This window comes from Vipera ursinii, assembly GCF_947247035.1.
Source record: "Vipera ursinii genome assembly, chromosome: 1".
NCBI classification, from domain to species: Eukaryota; Metazoa; Chordata; class Lepidosauria; order Squamata; family Viperidae; genus Vipera; species Vipera ursinii.
This window is the reverse complement of record NC_139512.1, coordinates 168,829,302-168,850,649: the sequence shown is the minus strand read 5'-3', so window position 1 is coordinate 168,850,649 and position 21,348 is coordinate 168,829,302. Positions and strand designations below refer to the sequence as shown.

The following is a 21,348-nucleotide window of genomic DNA, read 5'->3' as shown; positions in this document are numbered from 1 at the left end:
TGATGGCATGTTGTCATCATCATTACCATCTTCATCATCGTCATCATCCCTTACAATGACTTGGGTAAGACAACCCACTAAAAAAAATGAAACACTTGCCTTTAGGAGCTTCAGAAGAAACTTGGTCACAGATCTGGATAGAAATCTCATCTGGATAAGAGTGTTCCCTTGACAGAGGGCCTCAATTGCCATTGCTCCTTTAACCTGGACACTGATTTTCCTTCCTCTGAGAAGCTGAATTAGAGGATCAATAACGTTTGCCGCCACGATAGCATTCTGCATTTCCATATTCCCACGAGAAATTTCTGCAATTACTGCTGAGGCCACTGCCACCAGGACATCTTTTAAGCAGAAACAAAAATAAAAAATAAAAGCCAGATACATGTAGAATCTGCTTCAATCTTTTAATGACTCTTATAACTTATAGCGGTAATGACAATTTACAGATTGAATATTTCCTTTTGAATGATTTTTTTTTACTTCTCTGACCATTGATAGATCGCCTCAAAATCATCCATGAATCCCCAAATGGTAACCACTATTATACATATAATTTTGAAAAAAATCATTTACTGTATAGCCTTCATCTAATCTTCCCAGTTTAAAAGAAGAAGCTATAGCAGATTATCCTTTTTATACTGGTATTGATGTGCCAGGAGTATATGTTTTCAATGTTCGTGGAAAAAATATGAAATAACATAACGTACATAAATAATAATAAATAAACTGTAGATGTTAAAATTTTAAAATATTACTGCAGAGGTCTTCAAACTTGGCCCTTTTATGACTTGTGGACTTCAACTCCCAGAATTCATCAGCCAGTGTGCCTCCAAAGTCCCTCCCAGCCCTATGATTCTATAACATCTATGTCTATTTCTTTCTTTTTTTTATTCAGCATTGTTTATACTCTGAATAAGCAATTTGATATTTTCCAGATATTTTAGAGATTGCAACTTCCCTGAATCTTGGTATTGGCCATACTAGCTAAAGAGGATAGAAGTTTCCAAACCAATCTACTAGAGATAATTTGCTAACTTTTGTCTACCTAAACCAGGGGTCTTCAAACTTGGCTCTTTTATGACTTGTGGACTTCAACTCCCAGAATTCCTCAGCTAGCATGCCTGGCTGAGGGATTCTGGGAGTTGAAGTCCACAAGTCATTAAAGGGCCAATTTTGAAAACCCCTGTATTAGTGCATATGCTCTTATTTATTTCTTTACTATATCTATTTCCTGACTTAATAATTACACTAAAATGCTTGACAAAGACTTGTTGCTCTACTTCGATAATGATGTTACATTTTTTCCCCTTCAAAGTATTAAAACCAATTTTCTAGCACTTGTAGGGCAAGATATTCCTTAATGGGTTATACAAATGAATGATGGAACCAGGAATGAGAAGGTAAAAGTTTCCTAGTAAAAGTATCTACTCTCCTTGGCACTGAGACTTCTAAGGCTGCACTTCATATTTGAGTTTAACTATGTCTGTCTATGAGGGACGCGGTGGCTCAGTGGGTTAGGATGCTGAGCTTGTCGATCAGAAGGTCGACAGTTTGGCGGGTCGAATCGTAACAGAGTGAGTGCCTGTTACTCGTCCCAGCTTCTGCCAACCTAGCAGTTCGAAAGCACGTAAAAATGCAAGTAAAAAAATAGGGACCACTACGGTGGGAAGGTAACAGTGTTCCGTGCGCCTTCGGCGTCTAGTCATGCCGGCCACATGACCACGGAGACGTCCTCGGACAAGCGCTGGCTCTTTGGCTTTGAAACGGAGATGAGCACCGGCCCCTAGAGTCGGAAACGACTAGCACTCATGTGCGGGGGAACCTTTACCTTTACCTTTACCTATGTCTGTCTATTAGAGAATAGATACTGCTGGTGAAGCAGATGTCTTCTCCTGCAAGTCCCATCACCCCAGAAGTAAAATGATCTAGAAAGTTAAGTGATCAGCAAGCGGTGTCATTTCCTTAAAACCGATTATCTAATTTTGCTGTTTTTATTTTTACCTGAATCTGAACGTAAGAACTGAACAAGTGGTTCAATGCCTATCATTTCTTTCACTTTCAGCTGATTCTCTTTATTATTTTTGCATAATACTCGGATACAGCTCATTACATTCACAAGCAGATCTTGCATGTCATATTGCAACAGATTGATGAGAGCAGGAATTCCACCCTACATTAAAAAAAAGTTGTAAGTTGCATAGGCAAAAGTAGAATTAATTAAGAACCAAATGATGCAATGGGTCGAATCTAACAAAAATCTCCATTTTTCACAGGCTGAAAAGGTAATCTTTCCTAATTTTCTCCTTCTCTCCACAGTTCTTGAGATCTCCTGGAGTATTGGGTGGTGGTGGTGGGGTGGGGAGAGAAGTAGGGTTTATGGTGTCTTGCTTAGCCTTGATGAGATAAAAGGAAGGGAAAAAACCCTAATGATCAAGATTAACCTTAACTGCAATTAAAATTAGTTCAAGATATAGCTCAGCAATCATTAACACAGGGGCAAAAATGTGTTTCAAAGGCTAGTGCAGAAAGAAAGGGTTACATTCATCAGGCTTGTTCCTGATTTCTCAAACCTAGTCAACAACAAGAACAACAAAGGCCACAGTTGTGGCTGCAATGTGAAAACACCACTTAGACCTGTACTTGTAATACTTGTAAACATCAAACAAGTCTGAATATCACAAATAATAAAAGCTGTGTCCCTTACCATGGAAAAACATGCCCATCTTCTTATTATTCTAATTAATTTATTGAAGAAGGGCTAGCCACAAAAGGGAACATTTTTCCCCCCCTCCTGATTAGATTTACCAGTTCAGCGATGATGACTTGATTATTATCCAGCTGGGCAATATCATATAAAAACACTGCACAACGAGACAGCAATTCAGGTTCTTCCACAGTCAAGAGCTTAATTAACACGGGAATGCCTCCAGCTTCTACAAAGGCTCTGACAATTGAGTCATGGGTGGAGATGTTACTCAGCACTCCCAGAGTGATGCACTCCAATTTGACGTCTTCGCTCTTCAACAAGCTGATTAATGAGGGTATGGTACCTGCCGCCAAGAACAAAAGTAACCCACCAGTTACAGCAAGGCAACATGCCATGAATCTCTCCAAGGTTCTGACTTCTTTAGATGATTGTATTCCTTTGGTTAAAATCTTCTGAGCAACTGGCAAAAGCAGGGAGCAAACGCAGTGGATCTGAAGGGGGAACCATGGAATGAGTATATATACTGACAGCGGACTGCAAAACTGGACGCCTGAATGTTACAGGACATTTTTTAGGAATCCTGCTCCAGTGTGGGGTGGGATGTTATTTGGTTCTGCCTGAGGCCCTAAAATGGCTTAGACGGCCATTATATAAACTTATGCTGACAAGCAAACCTCACAGGATATGCAGATCCTTAGATTTTGCTTGCTATTGCCTTCCTTGCCGCTAAGCCAATAAGATAAAAAAAGGCTTTTATGCCTTTGCCATGGGAAAACACCCAATAAAGTAATAAGCAATATTTTCTCTGTACTTCCCTTTTCTTTTTATTTAACCCTGCCCCTCCAGTTGATATTTGTATACTGATAGCAATTTCTTGAAATGCATATTTTTGTTTTGTAAATTTGCAAATATACAATTTTCCAGCTAATTGTTTCGAGTAGGTGCTTTGATAAGTTATTTCCAGAAATATTTTTAATATTTGTATAAACTTTTCTCTAGTATAAATTTGTTTTATTGGGAAAGTTATCGAATGTAATATCTGGGTTATCAAAAGTCACTGAAGGCTCTAGGTAGGGCTTGGTGGAGCAGTGGGCTAATGCCTCCTTAAGTAACACCAGCTGCCTGCAATTAGTGCAGGTTCGAGTCCCACCAGGCTCAAGGTTGACTCAGCCTTCCATCCTTCCGAGGTAGGTAAAATGAGGACCCAGATTGTTGGGGGCAATAAGCTGTCTTTGTAATAATGCCGCTGGGGGGACGAAAGCCCTAATAAGCAGGCATATACATAGAATGAAGGTTATTGCTAAGCACATTGGTTTGTGCTTAAATTGTAAGCCGCCCTGAGTCTTCGGAGAAGGGCGGAATATAAATGGGATTAAAATAAAAATAAATAAATAAACTGGATAAGCTGTACGCTCTATATTCCTCTTCAGTCAGACCTCAGCTAAGTGCCCTCTGTCTCAGATAAAAAGCCCAATTGAAATGGATCCAAATAATCAATATTATACAGGTGTGTCTGCAGTTGTGAAATTATTACCTTTTCCAGAAATGCAATGCTTGAGGCTGGACTATTAACTGCAGTGAGTTCTCAGGTAAAGGAAGAGTAACTTTTCATAAACCTTTGAGAAATGCTTCTTTTAGGCAATTTGGTTGGATCACTTTAAGCGACATTCCTCCACCCCCAGCCCCCCCAGCCCTCCAGCCCATTCCTGCCAAGGCTAGGAATGAACTTGTCTAGGAAGATGATAAAAGGGCCACATAAAGCTCCTCTACCTCTCCGCTTTTATTCAAAGAAAACACCAAATCTAATAGGCCCTGTTTCATGTATGGTTATGGATCCTTGGTTATAACGGAGAAAATTAAATTAAATCCTGAGCCACTTTTTAGTAGAGAATCTCAGCCCAGACATTAAAGCTGAGATTCAAGGTGCTGGTGATGACCTATAAAGCCCTAAATGTCCGGATTATTTACGGGAGTACCTTTTGCCGGCATTAACTTCCCATCGTCCTGTGCGCTCCCACAGAGAGGGCCTCCTCAGGGTGTCGTCGGTCAGGGAATGTCAACTGGCGGCCCCCAGGGGGAGAGCATTCTCTGTGGGCGCGCCAGCCCTTTGGAATCAGCTACCTGTTGAGCTCCGGATGGCTCCCGACCTTCGCTCTTTCCGCCGTGACCTGAAGACTTGGCTATTTGAACTTGCCGGCCTGGACTGAGGGACTGGGATTTTAGATTTTAAATTTTACATTTTAGAACATGTTTTAATGTTTAGGGCTACTTGGTTTAATTTATTTTAATTTTTGTATATTATGTGTTGTATATAGTGTTTTAATTGCCCTATACACCGCCCCGGGTCCTTCGGGAGAGGGGCGGTATATAAATCCAAATAATAAATAATAATAAATAAATAAATAAAGCGCCTTTAGACATGAATTTTAGATAACCAAAAGTCACGCCAGCTATGTCAGGCAGCCAAACTGTTAGGCTACAGATTAATAGTATACTAGGACAGCCCCCCCCCTCCGACTTTTTGGCTGCCAGGGACCAGTTCCGTGGAGGATGGTTTTTATGCAGACTGGACGAGCGTGGCTTCACATGCTGCACAGATTGGGCTTTGCTCGCTTGTGCAGCCTGGTTCCTGGCAGGCCATGGCTCAGGGGTTGGGGACCCCTATTCTAGAAGACAGTAAAGCCGGTTTGATCTCTTTCACTATGTTTATTATTGTTAAAATAACTTCTAGCAGAAAAAGTGACAAATGGTACACATAATATCTCACCTGCCTGCAATATACATTTCCAGTAATCCACTTTGGCAAGACAAAGTACTTCTAAACACCGTATTGCCATTCTTTTCCTAATATAGGATTTGCAATTCAGCATGCCTGTTAAGATTTTTAACAATAATTTGTTAACATTTAAGGGTTGCATTAAACATAGCCAGCCCCATGGCATTTGACTTAATTCTGGCTTATAACAGTGTTTTTCTTTATAGTCTAACAAGAAAATTAATGGTGAATACAAGGCTTGTGGTTCTCTTATTACAGAGGTTCTCCAACTGTGGGCTGGCTTAGTAGCAAATTTGAGGAAGAAATTCACATTTGGGTTGGGGAGTTTCTACCAACAAAGCAGCGTCATTCTCAAAAGTTGCTTCTGCTTTACTCGACAAACCAGCTGCCAGCTTACTCAAGCAAAGCCCAAAGTAAACTTGACAGGGTCCTACTATAACTTTTAGAGTTACAAGCCTCACAGCACATGCACCCAAAAAGCACCTTCAGCATTCACATCTGCTCTCCCTGAGTAAGCAAGCAGACAGTCAAGGTTTTCCAGAAATCAGAAAAAGATATTGATCTAAAATCAATAGAGAACCAGAAGCAAGGGTAACTGTATCAAAACCAATAGCCAGTTTTTTGGAGTTTTGTGAAAGTGAGGAGGTTTATCATTGTCAATACATTTTCAGTCAATACATTTTCAGTCAATACATTTTCAGTTTTAAATTTGTTGGTTTATTATTATTTATTTCTAAATAAAGGGATTGATTTTATAAATTTGGAAATATCTGTGTTTGTTTTATTTTATATACAGATTCTTTTTCATATTAAAAGTCAGTGATGTATTTAGTGCTTTTTTTGTAAAAGAAAAAGGTGCCGGAACTCACACATGTCATGCAACCCGCCTTGCCTACCCTACAAGGTTCCATCCAAAAAAGGTGCCGGAACTCCGTTCTGAGCCTTCTATGACAAAAAAAAGCCCTGGATGTATTTATTTCTTGCCTAATACAAAGTCCATTGGGTTTGTTTGTCTGTGAGGGTTACACAGACACATATTTATAATTCTAGGGGTCATGGCACCAAAAACTTTTATAACCCTTATGTTAATATTATAGCCCTGTGCTGCCACCAATGGGTCATCCAGTTTCCTTGTTGATCTATCTGCAGTACACCCTTAAGGCACTTCTGCCCTATGGGTCCTGTTAACTAGACAAAGCCATTTTAAGAAAATTCTGTCCAATCTGGCAACAGCTGGCAAAGAATTCAGCTGGGAAAGGTCTTCCCAATGAACAATTCCTTTGCAACTGTCCCAATTTTCCTTTCTGGAAGTATCAATGACCAATTGCTTTCCTTTCTAAAGAGAGGTCTTAGTGAACACACACACACCTGCATATACATATGCAATGAATTGTGGCTATTCCAAAATTGCTCTCTAGAAGACCATGACATCCACTGATTGAGTTAGGGAGCTGTTCCTACCTGTACAAAGTAGTCAAAGTGCAAAAAACATTGTGTTGAAAGCACAGTGGGAAATGAAGACTGTTTCCGTGATGGGTAAATCATGAGTACAGAATGCTATTGTCTATTCCTGCTATCCAAAAAAGGTGGCTTGTATTAATGAGGCAAACTAGCAGTAGAGATCGATCCTTTGCAGCATTCTCTTTGTTGAGCAGGAATCTCTTATCAGCTGCTGTAGTACGTCTCCAGAATGTTTTTTTTTATCACATCACCCTCATGTTGTCAGCAAAAGAGAGCTTTAGTCACCCAGGAGAAGGGAAACATGAAGCTGGCATATGGATCATGGCTCAGTGATTAAAGACACCGAGCATATCAGATGGAAAGCTGATAGCATAGGTTTGAGATCAAGCACCACACGACTGGGTGAGCTCCCATTACTTGCCTCAGCTCCTGCTAATCTAGTAGTTCAAAACCATGTGAAATGTGAGTAGATAAATAGATACCACTTCGGTAGGAAAGTAACAGCATTTTGTTATGCTGACCATATAATCATGGCTTATAGTCATGCTGGTCATATAATCATAGAGGTGTTTTCGGACAATGGTGGCTTCCATGGCTAAGAAACAGAGATGAGCACCATCTCCTAGAATTGGACACGACTGGACACAGGAAAACTTTACCTTTTTAATCCCACCCTGAAAGTTTTCTGATTTAATCAGAATTACTGTATAGGGTACTTACCAACAAGAGTTTTCCAAACTGGGAGATCAGGGTTATCCAACTCAATTAGATGCTTTAAAATTTCTGTATGGAAGTTCAGTGCAGCCAAATGTATTATGTTATTTCCTTCACCGTCTTTTTTTAGCCAGTCGGCTTTAAGAGAAAACAAATACTTGATAGTATCTAGTGCTCCAGATACAGCTGCAAGCAAAAGTGGTGTGGAATGATATCTATTGATAGAAAAAGAACAGAATACTGTGGTATGAAACAAACTGAACCAAATGTGAAGAAACACAGTGGCTTTTATTTCATGTACTTGACTCAGGTCTAGTTGCTTAGCAATCATTCAAAATTATGATGGACTCCCCCAAAGATACTTATGACCCAGTTCTGAAGTTCCAACGGATGCTGCCCCTGGTCACGGGACCACTTGTTGTGCACAGGGCAACTGGCCTGCATTTACGGCCATTTGCAGTGTCCGCCATTCATCTGACTGCATTTTACCACGTTTTTGCTGAAAACTGTTATTTACAAATATGCCCCATATTGAACAACGGCTTTGCTTTACGGCCACCAGCAAAAAAGTTTGAAAAAACAGGTCTGGTCATGTGGTGACTCACTTTTATGACCACCATGACTTAGGACTGTCACAAGCAAGCTCCATTGCACTCATTAAGTTTAGGACTACCTATACTTCATCTATCTAAATTAAAAAACTCAATGGAAGTCTAAGTAAACAAATTAAACTTACATGCCACATTACTCCAGGCCACTGAGACTAACTATCAGATGAGACTCACTTTTCTGGTGAACTATATTAAGACTCCAGGACAAGTATCACTTAGTTCAAGGGTTCGGGTTAAATTGAGCTAAATTGTTAGCCTCCTTACAGAAATTTCTGTAAGGAGGCTAACAATTTGGCTCAATTTATTTTTTATTTTATTTTTTATTTTAATTCCATTTACCGTATATCCCGCCCTTCTCCGAAGACTCAGGGCGGCTTACAAGCTTAGCAGTAGCCTTCATTCTATGTATATGCCTGCTTATTAGGGCTTTCACACACACCCCAAGCGGCATTATTACAAAGTCAGCTTAATTGCCCCCAACAATCTGGGTCCTCATTTAACCCTAACCCTAACCCTAACCCTAGAACTAAGTGATACTTGTCCTTGAGTGTAAGAAATTTCTGTAAGGAGGCTAACAATTTAGCTCAATTTAACCCTAACCCTAACTCTAACCCTAGAACTAAGTGATACTTGTCCTTGAGTGTAAGAAATTTCTGTAAGGAGGCTAACAATTTAGCTCAATTTAACCCTAACCCTAACCCTAGAACTAAGTGATACTTGTCCTTGAGCGTAAGAAATTTCTGTAAGGAGGCTAGCAAAATTTCATATCCTTTTTTAAAAAAAGTCTGTTTTTTAATTTCTGTTTTAATAATATTACATTCCCCTCAGCTGATCTTCCTAGGATTTATTTTTAAATCAAGGTGTCAAGCTAGATAAAAGTTGCACACACTAAGACTTGGGAAATTGATTCAGAAGTGACCTTATTTGACAAACACATTGGCAGTAGCACAGAAGATCTATGCATATACAGATAATCCTTGATTTATGACCACAGTTGCGCCCCAAATTTATGTTGCTGAGTGACACAATAGTTAAGTGAACTTTGCCCCACTTTACGACCTTTCTTACCTCAGCTGTTAAGTGAATCACTTAAGCTGTTCAGTTAGTAAGACGGCTGTTAAGTGAATTCCCCATTGACTTTGCTTGTCAGACGGTCTGACAAAAGGTGATCACATGATCCTGGGACACTGCAACCATCATAAATATGATCCAGTTGCCAAGTACCTGGATCACATGGCCATGGGGATGCTGCAACGGTCATAAGTTACATTTTTCAGTGCCTTGGTAACTTCAAACGATCACTAAATGAACTGTTGTAAGTCGAGGACTACCTGTATAAGCATATGTATTCATTGACTGGACCTCATTCTATCTGCCCAAATTCCTTACTAGCATGCCTTAGATCAGGGGTCTCCAACCTTGGCAACTTTAAGACTTGCGGACTTCCTCAGCAAAGCTGGCTGAGGAATTCTGGGAGTTGAAGTCCACAAGTCTTAAAGTTGCCAAGGTTGAGGACCCCTGCTTTAGATTGTTGTTCCATGTTTGAGGCCCGGTTGCCAAAATTCTTGCTTCTACCCTCTTTCCAAGCCTCTGTTCAGGCTTCCTTTCCACTGAAGCTCCACTCTGTAGCCAGGTCAGTTCAGGTAGCAGCTGACAACCACATCGAATTGCTGTATATAGCTGACCCAAGTCACCTAATTGAGTTGGGTAGCTATAGAAATTGAATAAACAAACAAACAAAGAAACAAATAAATACCACAGGTCTTCTCACTCTGACCTGGCTTCATAGCAGTCCAGGAAACCACCCCCCCCCCTCATTCCAACCACCCACTTCTTCATTCTCAACTCTACCAGCTTCCTAAACCCACCAAGCAACCTGTCTCTGGTTCCCCCCCCCCCATATTTTTCCGGGCCACCTGCTTTGCTTACTCACAGAGATTGAGTTTCAGCCTCTATTAGCTCTGCGTTTTTTCGGTAGAGGACTGTGATACAGGCCACGTTGTCATAATAGGCAGCAAAATGGATAGGCAACCATCCTCGATCGTCGGGTATTTGGTAATCTGCTCTTAAAGCCAGAAGGAAATGGAGCGCTTCAAGGGAACTGCACTGGGCTGCTAGGTGCAAAGCTGTGGGTCCCCAAGCTGAGAGATGACAAGAGGCAAGAGTGACCACTGGCTTGGAGGAATGAAAGCTAAAGCTCTATAGAATAGAAGGTTTACGTCCTAGCTATGTATCTGTGCTCTGTTCCTCATTTGCTTTTTGTGTAATTAACATTAAAGTTATGCTGTCCAGAGCTGTATCTGTTATTTTTGCTGCAGCTCTTGATGTCAGAAAAGCAACCTATGCAGACAAGCCTAAAATGAACCGCATTCCGGCATTTAATAACTCAAAACAAAATAAACGGTGGGCCAAATATAAATGACGTGCATTTGGAAATTTATAACCGGTGTGCTTTTACCATCTCATAAAAGCGTAAGAATACTTTTATGGCAGACTTTTCTAGCTGAAGGTTCCACTGGCCAAATAGGGATGACACTGGACCAGAACGAAACGGAGTCAACGTGGAATGGGGACAGATTGAAAACAAAATTTTGACTTTAATCCATTCATGTTAATTAAAGAGAGTGAATTTGAATTCATGAAATATATTTGATGATTTTTTACTTTGCATTGCATAAAACAGAAGCTCCCAAGCTGCATTAGAGCTGTTGCAGGTCTGGGACTATGGCTTTCTTTTTCCATTTTATCTTCTTCTTACATGTATAATTTGGAAACATCGACATTCACATGTATTCATATGTATCTTAGGGCCTGATGTCTTGCAGTTAAAATGCATGGATGACTAGCACCTTAATATGCACAAGCAAATGATCAATGTCAAGGTTAAGTGTGTTTAGTTCTTATACAGCATTTCAAAGGGACAGTTGGGAATACATAACGTTCTTAAATTCTTTCCTTTGAAATAAATGGATTTGGATCAAGGTGCTTCATTTGGATGGATTGTACTCAGGACTTCTTGAAACAGGGAAGGAGGGAACCAGTGATCTCTTGTGAGTCCAGATAAAATTTTATCTTTCTTCAGTATTCCTTTTTTTTTAATTGAAAAGTTTTACAAACGTTTTTTACAAAACATCCCCAAAACCCACCCACCCCAACCCCCCCTCCCCCCCACTTCCCAGAGCTGAATACAGGGTCATAAATATAATAATCATATTCTAACTAAAATTATCCATTGTAAAATTAACCAAATTCATAATGTGCTTTAACTCCCCTTTAACATTGATACATTCAAATTATTAAAAACATAATAATAACTTAAACAAAAATATAATCAATACTAATATAATAATAACTTAAACAGAAATATAATCAATACTAATACTAAAGTTAATAAAAATATAAAATATACTCATAAGCTAAATGGAACTTTTTAGTCCCATATTTGTTCTGAATATAATTTATCCATCTCCTCCAAACTGAAATATATCTTTCCTGTGAATGATCTTTCAAATAAGCAGAAATCTTAGACATTTCTGCAAGATTCAATACCTTAAGTACCCATTCTTCTATAGTAGGCAAACTATCCTTCTTCCAATATTGTCCCACTAGTAACCGTGCTGCTGTTATCAAGTTCAACATCAAATTGATTTCTTTAGTATCACAGTCTACAACAATACCCAGTAAAAACAATTGTGGAGAAAACTTTATCTTTCTCTTAAAAATCTTTTGAATGTTCCACCAGATTTTAATCCAAAAAGCTTTTATATTTCTGCAAGTCCACCACATATGAAAATAAGTAGCATCTAAACTACCGCATCTCCAGCATTTAGACTGTAGGTTAGGATACATGTTAGACAACTTTTTGGGATCCAAATGCCATCTATAAAACATTTTATAAAAATTTTCTCTTAAATTTTGAGCCTGAGTAAATTTAACATTTCTAACCCAGATTACCTCCCAAGTATCCAACGGAATTGGTTCCTGTATGTTTTGTGCCCACTTTATCATACAATCTTTAACCAATTCCGTTTCTGAGTCCAATTCAATTAAAACATTATATATCCTCTTTATATGTGCATGATTTAAATCTCTAATTTGTTTTACTAAGTTTTCATCTGTAATTGTGATGCCAACTTTCTGATCCAACTTCCACCTAGCTTTCAATTGGGTATATTGAAACCAAGAGTAACTTATGTTTTCTTGTCTTAACTCATCTAATGATTTAAGTTGCCAATCATTCCCTTCCAATCTAAGTAATTCCTTATAGGAAAACATATCCAAACTCACTCCCATAGGTATGCCTTCTATCGCGTGTCCAGGAATTCCCCAAATCGGTATTTTATAATTTAACTTATAATAATACTTTTTCCAGACACGCAACAAAGCACTTCTAAGAATATGAGATTTAAAAACCCTGTCTACCTTTTTATCATAAAGCAGATATGCATGCCATCCATATACCAAATCCCAACCCTCAAGGTGGAGTATTCTTTTATTAGTTAAATTAAGCCAATCGCTAACCCATGTCATAACCACCGCATCATAATACAATTTCAAGTTAGGCACCTTGAGTCCCCCTCTTTCCCTAGCATCTTGCAGAATCTTAAATTTAACTCTTGGTTTCTTCCCCACCCAGATAAATTTATTAATACCATTCTGCCATTCATCAAGATTGGCATCCTTTTTCAATATAGGTATCATTTGGAACAAAAAAAGAAACTTCAGCAGAACATTCATTTTAACAGCTGCTATTCTTCCCAATAGAGATAATTGTAATTTTTTCCAATTATTTAAATCCTTTTGTATCTTCAACCATAGTGTTTCATAGTTATTCTTATATAATTTTGCATTTGAAGCTGCAATATACACTCCTAAATAAATTTTGCATTTGAAGCTGCAATATACACTCCTAAAACACTCCTTTTTTACTATTTCAAAACCTGTTAATTTAATTAACATTTCCCTTTCACTCATAGACATATTCTTAGACAATATCTTAGTCTTATTACTATTTACCTTAAACCCTGAAACCTTGCCATACTGAGTTATAATTTCCATCAAATCTATAACCGATTGTATCGGTTCAGATAATGTCACAACCAAGTCATCAGCAAAAGCTCTCAATCTATAATCATTCTGTTTTATTTTAATTCCCTTTATCATAGAAGACTCTTGAATTTTAATTAATAAAATCTCTAATGTTAATACGAACAACAATGGTGATAAGGGGCATCCCTGTCTTGTACCTTTTTCAATTTTAAGCATCTCTGTTAACCCCCCACTTTCTTCAGTATTCCTTCACAGGACTATAAACTTGCTCAAGTGCCCTTGTGTGTGTGTGTGTGTGTTGTATTAATATACATATACACGGTACGCACACACGTGTTCGTGTTTTGTCCATATATGGTTTATTTCAGCATCCCACATCATCAGATTGTCCTGATTCCCCAACGTCTGAGGTGGACCTTGTTAATTTGGGTCACATCCAAGCCAGCACGACTTTCTTAGTTCACGCCACTCGCATATTTGAGGTAGGCAGGTGAAGCAGGGGTCCTCAACCTTGGCAACTTTAAGACTTGTGGACTTCAACTCCCAGCTGGCTGGGGAACTCTGGGAGTTGAAGTCCAAAAGTCTTAAAGTTACCAAGGTTGAGGACCCCTGCAGTAAGGGGTCTTTACCCAAGGACCCCTGCCTGTAAGGTACGTATCAAGCCAGATTTAAATCTCAGTCTCCTGCATCAAAGGCAGCACTCTAACTACTGTGCTATTAAGCACTATCCAGCTGGGGAAGTGGTTCCAACAGATCCCACGAACGACATCAGAGCTCTCTGTCCAGAAGAATGCAGCATTAGGAGCAGCTAAGACATTTGCATTTGATACCAAGATGGCTCTAGTGCAATTTATCTTACTTTATTTTCAGGGGGGGCTACTTAACGCTAATTTTTTTATGCAATTCAAAAACATAAATTACTTTCAACATCGTGTCCTGTATCTGTATGATATTTTTAAAATCTTAGAAGTCATTTCTCTTTTTTAAGTTGGATCTCAAAAAAGGAGGTTATGCGACTGGAGAAGGTGAGACGTTTGTATGCAGGGCAGGAGCACAGTAATCATTACCAACATGCCATATCAATCAAAGGGTACATTCTGTACTGCTACTTATGAAAGAAGCATTACGCCCAGTGGTGGGATTCAGCCGGTTCGCACCACTTTGGCAGAACCGGTAGCTAATTTTTTTGTGGCCCAGGCCCAGAATGGACTTCCGGAAGTGGCCTCCACACAGAGAACCAACGGTTGTTCACCTATTTGAATCCCACCACTGGTTATACCACTATTCCACGATTCTCCTCTTAACACGCATTTCCACAGAACGGAAGGAACTGCAAGAGTGCAAAGGAAAAATTGAAAAATGGGAGACGATTACCAGCATCTTCTGTAAACAAAACAAAAAAAGTCAGCGTTTGAAACAAGGCAATTTTGTACACATACGGTAAATGTGTGCAAAATATCCTTAATAAACATGATGTTAATCCTGGGTTTATTTACAACTCACAAGTTCTTTCTCCAATCATGACATCCTTTTCTATGAAGGCAGGTGTTCCTGAAAATAGAAAATAAATCACTTTCGGGCCACAGTTATCATTTGTACAGGTAGCCCTTGACTTACAATTCACTCATTTAGTGACTGTTTGAATTTATAACAGCACTGAAACAAACGACTCATGACAATTTTCACATATTGCAACATCCCCATGGTCACGTGATCAAAATCCAGATGCTTGGTAGCTGGCTCTTAAGACAGCTGCAGTGTCCCGGAGTCATGTGATCACCTTTTGCGATCTTCTGACAAGCTAAGTCATTGGGAAAGCCTGGTTCACTTAACAGCTGTGTTACTAACTTAACAATTGCAGTGATTCACTTAACAACTGTGGCAAGGAAGGTCATAAAATGGGGCAACTTAACAACTGTCTTGCTTAGCAACAGAAATTTGGGGGTCGTTTGTGGTTATAGGTCAAGGACTATCTATCTATCTATCTATCTATCTATCTATCTATCTATCTATTATCTATCTATCTATCTATCTATCTATCTATCTATCTATCATCTATCTATCTATCTATCTATCTATCTATCTATCTATCTATCTATTTCTATCTATCTATCTATCTATCTATTATCTATCTATCTATCTATCTATCTATCTATCTATCTATCTATCTATTATCTATCTATCTATCTATCTATCTATCTATCTATCTATCTATCTATCTATCTATTATCTATCTATCTATCTATCTATCTATCTATCTATCTATCATCTATCTATCTATCTATCTATCTATCTATCTATCTATCTATCTATCTATTTCTATCTATCTATCTATCTATCTATCTATCTATCTATCTATCTATCTATCTATCTATCTATCTATCTATTTCTATCTATCTATCTATCTATCATCTATCTATCTATCTATCTATCTATCTATCTATTATCTATCTATCTATCTATCTATCTATCTATCTATCTATCTATCTATTATCTATCTATCTATCTATCTATCTATCTATCTATCATCTATCTATCTATCTATCTATCTATCTATCTATCTATCTATTTCTATCTATCTATCTATCTATCTATTATCTATCTATCTATCTATCTATCTATCTATCTATCTATTATCTATCTATCTATCTATCTATCTATCTATCTATCTATCTATCTATCTATCTATCATCTATCTATCTATCTATCTATCTATCTATCTATCTATCTATCTATTTCTATCTATCTATCTATCTATCTATTATCTATCTATCTATCTATCTATCTATCTATCTATCTATTATCTATCTATCTATCTATCTATCTATCTATCTATCTATCTATCTATCTATTATCTATCTATCTATCTATCTATCTATCTATCTATCTATCATCTATCTATCTATCTATCTATCTATCTATCTATCTATCTATCTATCTATTTCTATCTATCTATCTATCTATCTATTATCTATCTATCTATCTATCTATCTATCTATCTATCTATTATCTATCTATCTATCTATCTATCTATCTATCTATCTATCATCTATCTATCTATCTATCTATCTATCTATCTATCTATCTATTTCTATCTATCTATCTATCTATCTATTATCTATCTATCTATCTATCTATCTATCTATCTATCATCTATCTATCTATCTATCTATCTATCTATCTATCTATCTATCTATTTCTATCTATCTATCTATCTATCTATTATCTATCTATCTATCTATCTATCTATCTATCTATCTATCTATTATCTATCTATCTATCTATCTATCTATCTATCTATCTATCTATCTATCTATTATCTATCTATCTATCTATCTATCTATCTATCTATCTATCATCTATCTATCTATCTATCTATCTATCTATCTATCTATCTATCTATTTCTATCTATCTATCTATCTATCTATTATCTATCTATCTATCTATCTATCTATCTATCTATCTATTATCTATCTATCTATCTATCTATCTATCTATCTATCTATCTATCTATCATCTATCTATCTATCTATCTATCTATCTATCTATCTATCTATCTATCTATTTCTATCTATCTATCTATCTATCTATTATCTATCTATCTATCTATCTATCTATCTATCTATCTATCTATCTATCTATCTATTTCTATCTATCTATCTATCTATCTATCTATCTATCTATCTATCTATTTCTATCTATCTATCTATCTATCTATCTATCTATCTATCTATCTATCTATTTCTATCTATCTATCTATCTATCTATCATCTATCTATCTATCTATCTATCTATTATCTATCTATCTATCTATCTATCTATCTATCTATCTATCATCTATCTATCTATCTATCTATCTATCTATCTATCTATCTATCTATCTATTTCTATCTATCTATCTATCTATCTATCTATCTATCTATCTATCTATCTATTTCTATCTATCTATCTATCTATCATCTATCTATCTATCTATCTATCTATCTATCTATTATCTATCTATCTATCTATCTATCTATCTATCTATCTATCTATCATCTATCTATCTATCTATCTATCTATCTATCTATCTATCTATCTATCTATTTCTATCTATCTATCTATCTATCTATTATCTATCTATCTATCTATCTATCTATCTATCTATCTATCTATCATCTATCTATCTATCTATCTATCTATCTATCTATCTATCTATCTATCTATTTCTATCTATCTATCTATCTATCTATCTATCTATCTATCATCTATCTATCTATCTATCTATCTATCATCTATCTATCTATCTATCTATCTATTTCTATCTATCTATCTATCTATCTATTTCTATCTATCTATCTATCTATCTATCTATCTATTTCTATCTATCTATCTATCTATCTATCTATCTATCTATCTATTTCTATCTATCTATCTATCTATCTATCATCTATCTATCTATCTATCTATCTATCTATCTATCTATCTATCTATCTATCTATCTATCATCTATCTATCTATCTATCTATCTATCTATCTATCTATCTATCTATCTATTTCTATCTATCATCTATCTATCTATCTATCTATCTATCTATCTATCTATCTATCTATCTATCTATCTATTTCTATCTATCTATCTATCTATCATCTATCTATCTATCTATCTATCTATCTATCTATCTATCTATCTATCTATCTATATCTAGCTAGCTATAATATGATAAAAGCATATCACATTTAGCTACAATGTCATTTTGACTTAGTATTACATACAATCAAAATAATCTCAATTATTCAGAATTTTTAGGGCTTTCACAAAATGCTATAAACTTCACTTTAAATTAGTTTGTCCCTCCAGCTGGTTCTTGAGTAAAACTGATTTTTGAAACAATTTTTCACATAACATTGAATTTGCACGCATGCTCCTACAATGCTTCCAACTATTGGAAGACCTCTGTCTCATTACTGCTAAAATAGTATTGATTATAAAATGGGATAGCTGCTAGAGCTTTATTTTATATAAAAAAAGGATAATAAATTTATAACATACCACTTTTTGTCTCTGGTCTTTGGGAACGTTTTCCTGAAAAAGAAAAACCCAAAATTATGTTGATATTGTCATTGTTATTGTATTTTTATATGATAGTTTGCCTTAAAGATCTTATCACATGACGATTAATAAATAATAAATTAACAACAGATATAGCACACATAAAAAGATAACATGTAAACATTTACTACTCATTACTAGCTAAAGATTGTGGAATGACAATCTTAGGGTGACTTAATAGGTGAGGATTAAGTGACTACTGTGTATGCCTTGCAGTTTTAATCTCAATTAAAAAAAACGGTTTACAGTGTCCCAGTTCATATATTCAGCTACGCTGTAATGTGCTTTGCCTTTGCCTTAGCCCTTACCTTGAAGCTTAGTCTTGAATGAGTTTACTCAACAAACTATGTTTATCAAGTGCTCTGTGAACCCAACCACTGAAGCGAACATCTAAACCTTGGGTTCTTAATTAGTCTGTAGGATAAAAACTGAAAAACAACATGCCAACTTGGATAAATTGCCCTAATTAGATGACAGAATATTGAGGACAAATGTTGAGCACAGATATTGAGTGTGAATCCCACATCAATAAGTTATGAAACCTATAGAAGGAGCAAAACAGGATCTCATAGGTTTTGGAAAATAAAACAAATGTCACCCCGATAATTCATTTCATATTCACACACACACACACACACACACACACACATATATATATATATATATATATATATATATGTTTTCTGAGGTTTTCGCGGGTGTTTGTATGTGGATCTTTGGTCATTCGGGTTTTTTCCCACGTAGAATTGAAGGTGTAAGAGCAACGTTTCGACGAAATCTCACCCGTCATCCTCAGGCTGGTGGAAATCATATATATATGATTTCTAAATTCAGACTTTTAGTGTTTCATATAAATGGGAAGGAGTAGAACTCCGACACTCACAAGTTGTTGGCAGCATCTAATGTTTCTTACCTTGGCTCACTGGAATAGAACGCCTTTGATTAATAGTTAGATACAATTTAACCACCTGAGCTATAATTGCCACACGGTTGTAAATAGCGGCATGGTGGATATATGCATAACCATTGTCATCTGTAATAGCAAGACTGTTGATGGAGGTCCTGCGGCAGAAGGTAAGGAAGATGGCAGCCAGTCCTCTATCAGCAGCAGATTTCATGCCAAAAGACAGGCTCTAAAACCACAGAAATGAAAACAGTGAAGGTCGCTCACTCTATTTGTGCTTTCATTCCCTCTTGATTTCAAGTCCTTATATACGGTGCTCTAGCCTTGGATGGGGGGGCGGGATGTAGTTTAAGATGTAATTGTTACTATAATAATAAGTACGGTACCTTGAGAAAGCTGAAGAGAAGAGGAAACAAAAACGGGAGAAAATCACAAAATACAAAGATCTGCAAATAGAAGTTGAATGACTGTGGCAAAAGAAAGCAAAGGTAGCATCAGTAATAGGTGTCTTGGGGGCAATCCTAAAACAACTGGAACACCACTTGAACAATACTGGAATTGACAAAATCACCATCTGTCAATTGCAAAAAGGCAGTTTTACTTGGAACAGCTTCCTTCCTGCCATGATACCTTTAACACCCGCTGCCTATTTCAGGTCCTTGGGAAGAACTGAGTGTCAAGCCCTGTGGGCTTGCCACTTCAGGGAAGGGAAAGGGAGGGGAATTAAAAAGGGAGGGGATTTTAAAAAAAATGCCGCCCACTCTAAACATCTGGCTCACTGTGCAACCAACCATTGTATAATAATATACTTCGTTTCTTTTTTTTTCTGCTTTTATTTTTTCACTTTTAAAGCCCTTTTTATATGTTCCTTTTTCTCTTCGAGAATTTATTTGCGTTATAATCATGCCGGTATTTTGTTTCTTTCCTTTTGTTTCTTTTCTGTTATTATTTTAAAAGCAATATAAAGTAAAAAGATGTAATTGTGATGCTGAATTGTATTTTAAAAGTATGAGTCTTGATATTTATAAAAAATTACTGGCTCTGTTGAATCAGGGTTTCAGCAAAGAGAATTATTCTATATAGCTGGAAACAAATCTACAGGCCTGATATTAAAAATTGGACTAATGCAATGTGTTATCAACTGATGAAATTATTTATATTCTAAAAATAATATGGCAGTTGGAGGGAGCGATAAGGAAGGGAATTCTGGTAGATGCAGAAGGAAATTCTCCTACAGGTCTCACACACTGCCCCCTCCAGTCCTCAAGAGAAAATTATTTTCTGAATATGAAACTGGCCACTGGTAGTTTCCTTTTCAAATATAAGCAGTATCTTTACTAGAAGATGTTTGCTATTACATCACAGAAAGAAAGATTTGAATTCTCCTCTAGCATATGTGCACATCTATTAATTATCTACCTCAATTCCTAAATGAAGCTAATTAGTTGTTGTTTTTTTTAAAAAAAACCAAGCAGACAGGAGTTTAATTTCAAAGACCACTTTAACATTGTCTACTTTGGCCCTCCAGTGCATACATTGCTCAAAAGTGAAACAGTAAGAAACCAGGATGCAAATTCATCATTTGAAAATTGCAATGCGTGGATGAGTTATCACAAATAACCCAACAGAGAGTCCTTCGCAAAATTGTCCTTTAGGCTTTTGCAAGTCTATTAGTTTTGCACCAAAATTATGAACCCTTATTATTATTATTATTATTATTATTATTATTATTATTATTATTATTATTATTATTAAACTTTTATTCATAAAACATGCAACTCAGTCTACTGAACACTCAAATTGGCTGGCACTAATGGTTGACACAGGTTGCTGCCAGCATCCTAGGTATCAACCAGGTATCTCCTTAAAATGTACTGTAAGATGTTCCGAGTAGCACAGTTTTTTGTAGCTTTGCTGGAGTTATTGCAGGAAGCTAAAATTTCTTGATGCATTTTGCAAAGTTTTTGGACATAGTTCCCAGTGCCCCAATGACAATGGGTATCACTGTTACATGTTTCATCCATAATTGTGCA

General features: G+C 36.6%; 1 protein-coding gene across 1 annotated transcript in view; it reads right to left on the bottom strand.

The window, feature by feature from the left end:
- The window catches only part of ANKAR (ankyrin and armadillo repeat containing), a gene marked incomplete at its 5' end in the record, with an annotated part of 47,700 nt that overhangs the window by 14,583 nt on the left and 11,769 nt on the right, over nt 1-21,348 (bottom strand). The window contains 8 exons of the mRNA XM_083368606.1: nt 100-341; nt 2,002-2,170; nt 2,806-3,050; nt 5,475-5,579; nt 7,665-7,873; nt 10,203-10,410; nt 18,352-18,384; nt 19,325-19,544. Coding sequence (XP_083224732.1) covers nt 100-341; nt 2,002-2,170; nt 2,806-3,050; nt 5,475-5,579; nt 7,665-7,873; nt 10,203-10,410; nt 18,352-18,384; nt 19,325-19,544 — 1,431 coding nt within the window. The remainder of the gene's footprint in view (nt 1-99; nt 342-2,001; nt 2,171-2,805; nt 3,051-5,474; nt 5,580-7,664; nt 7,874-10,202; nt 10,411-18,351; nt 18,385-19,324; nt 19,545-21,348) is intronic.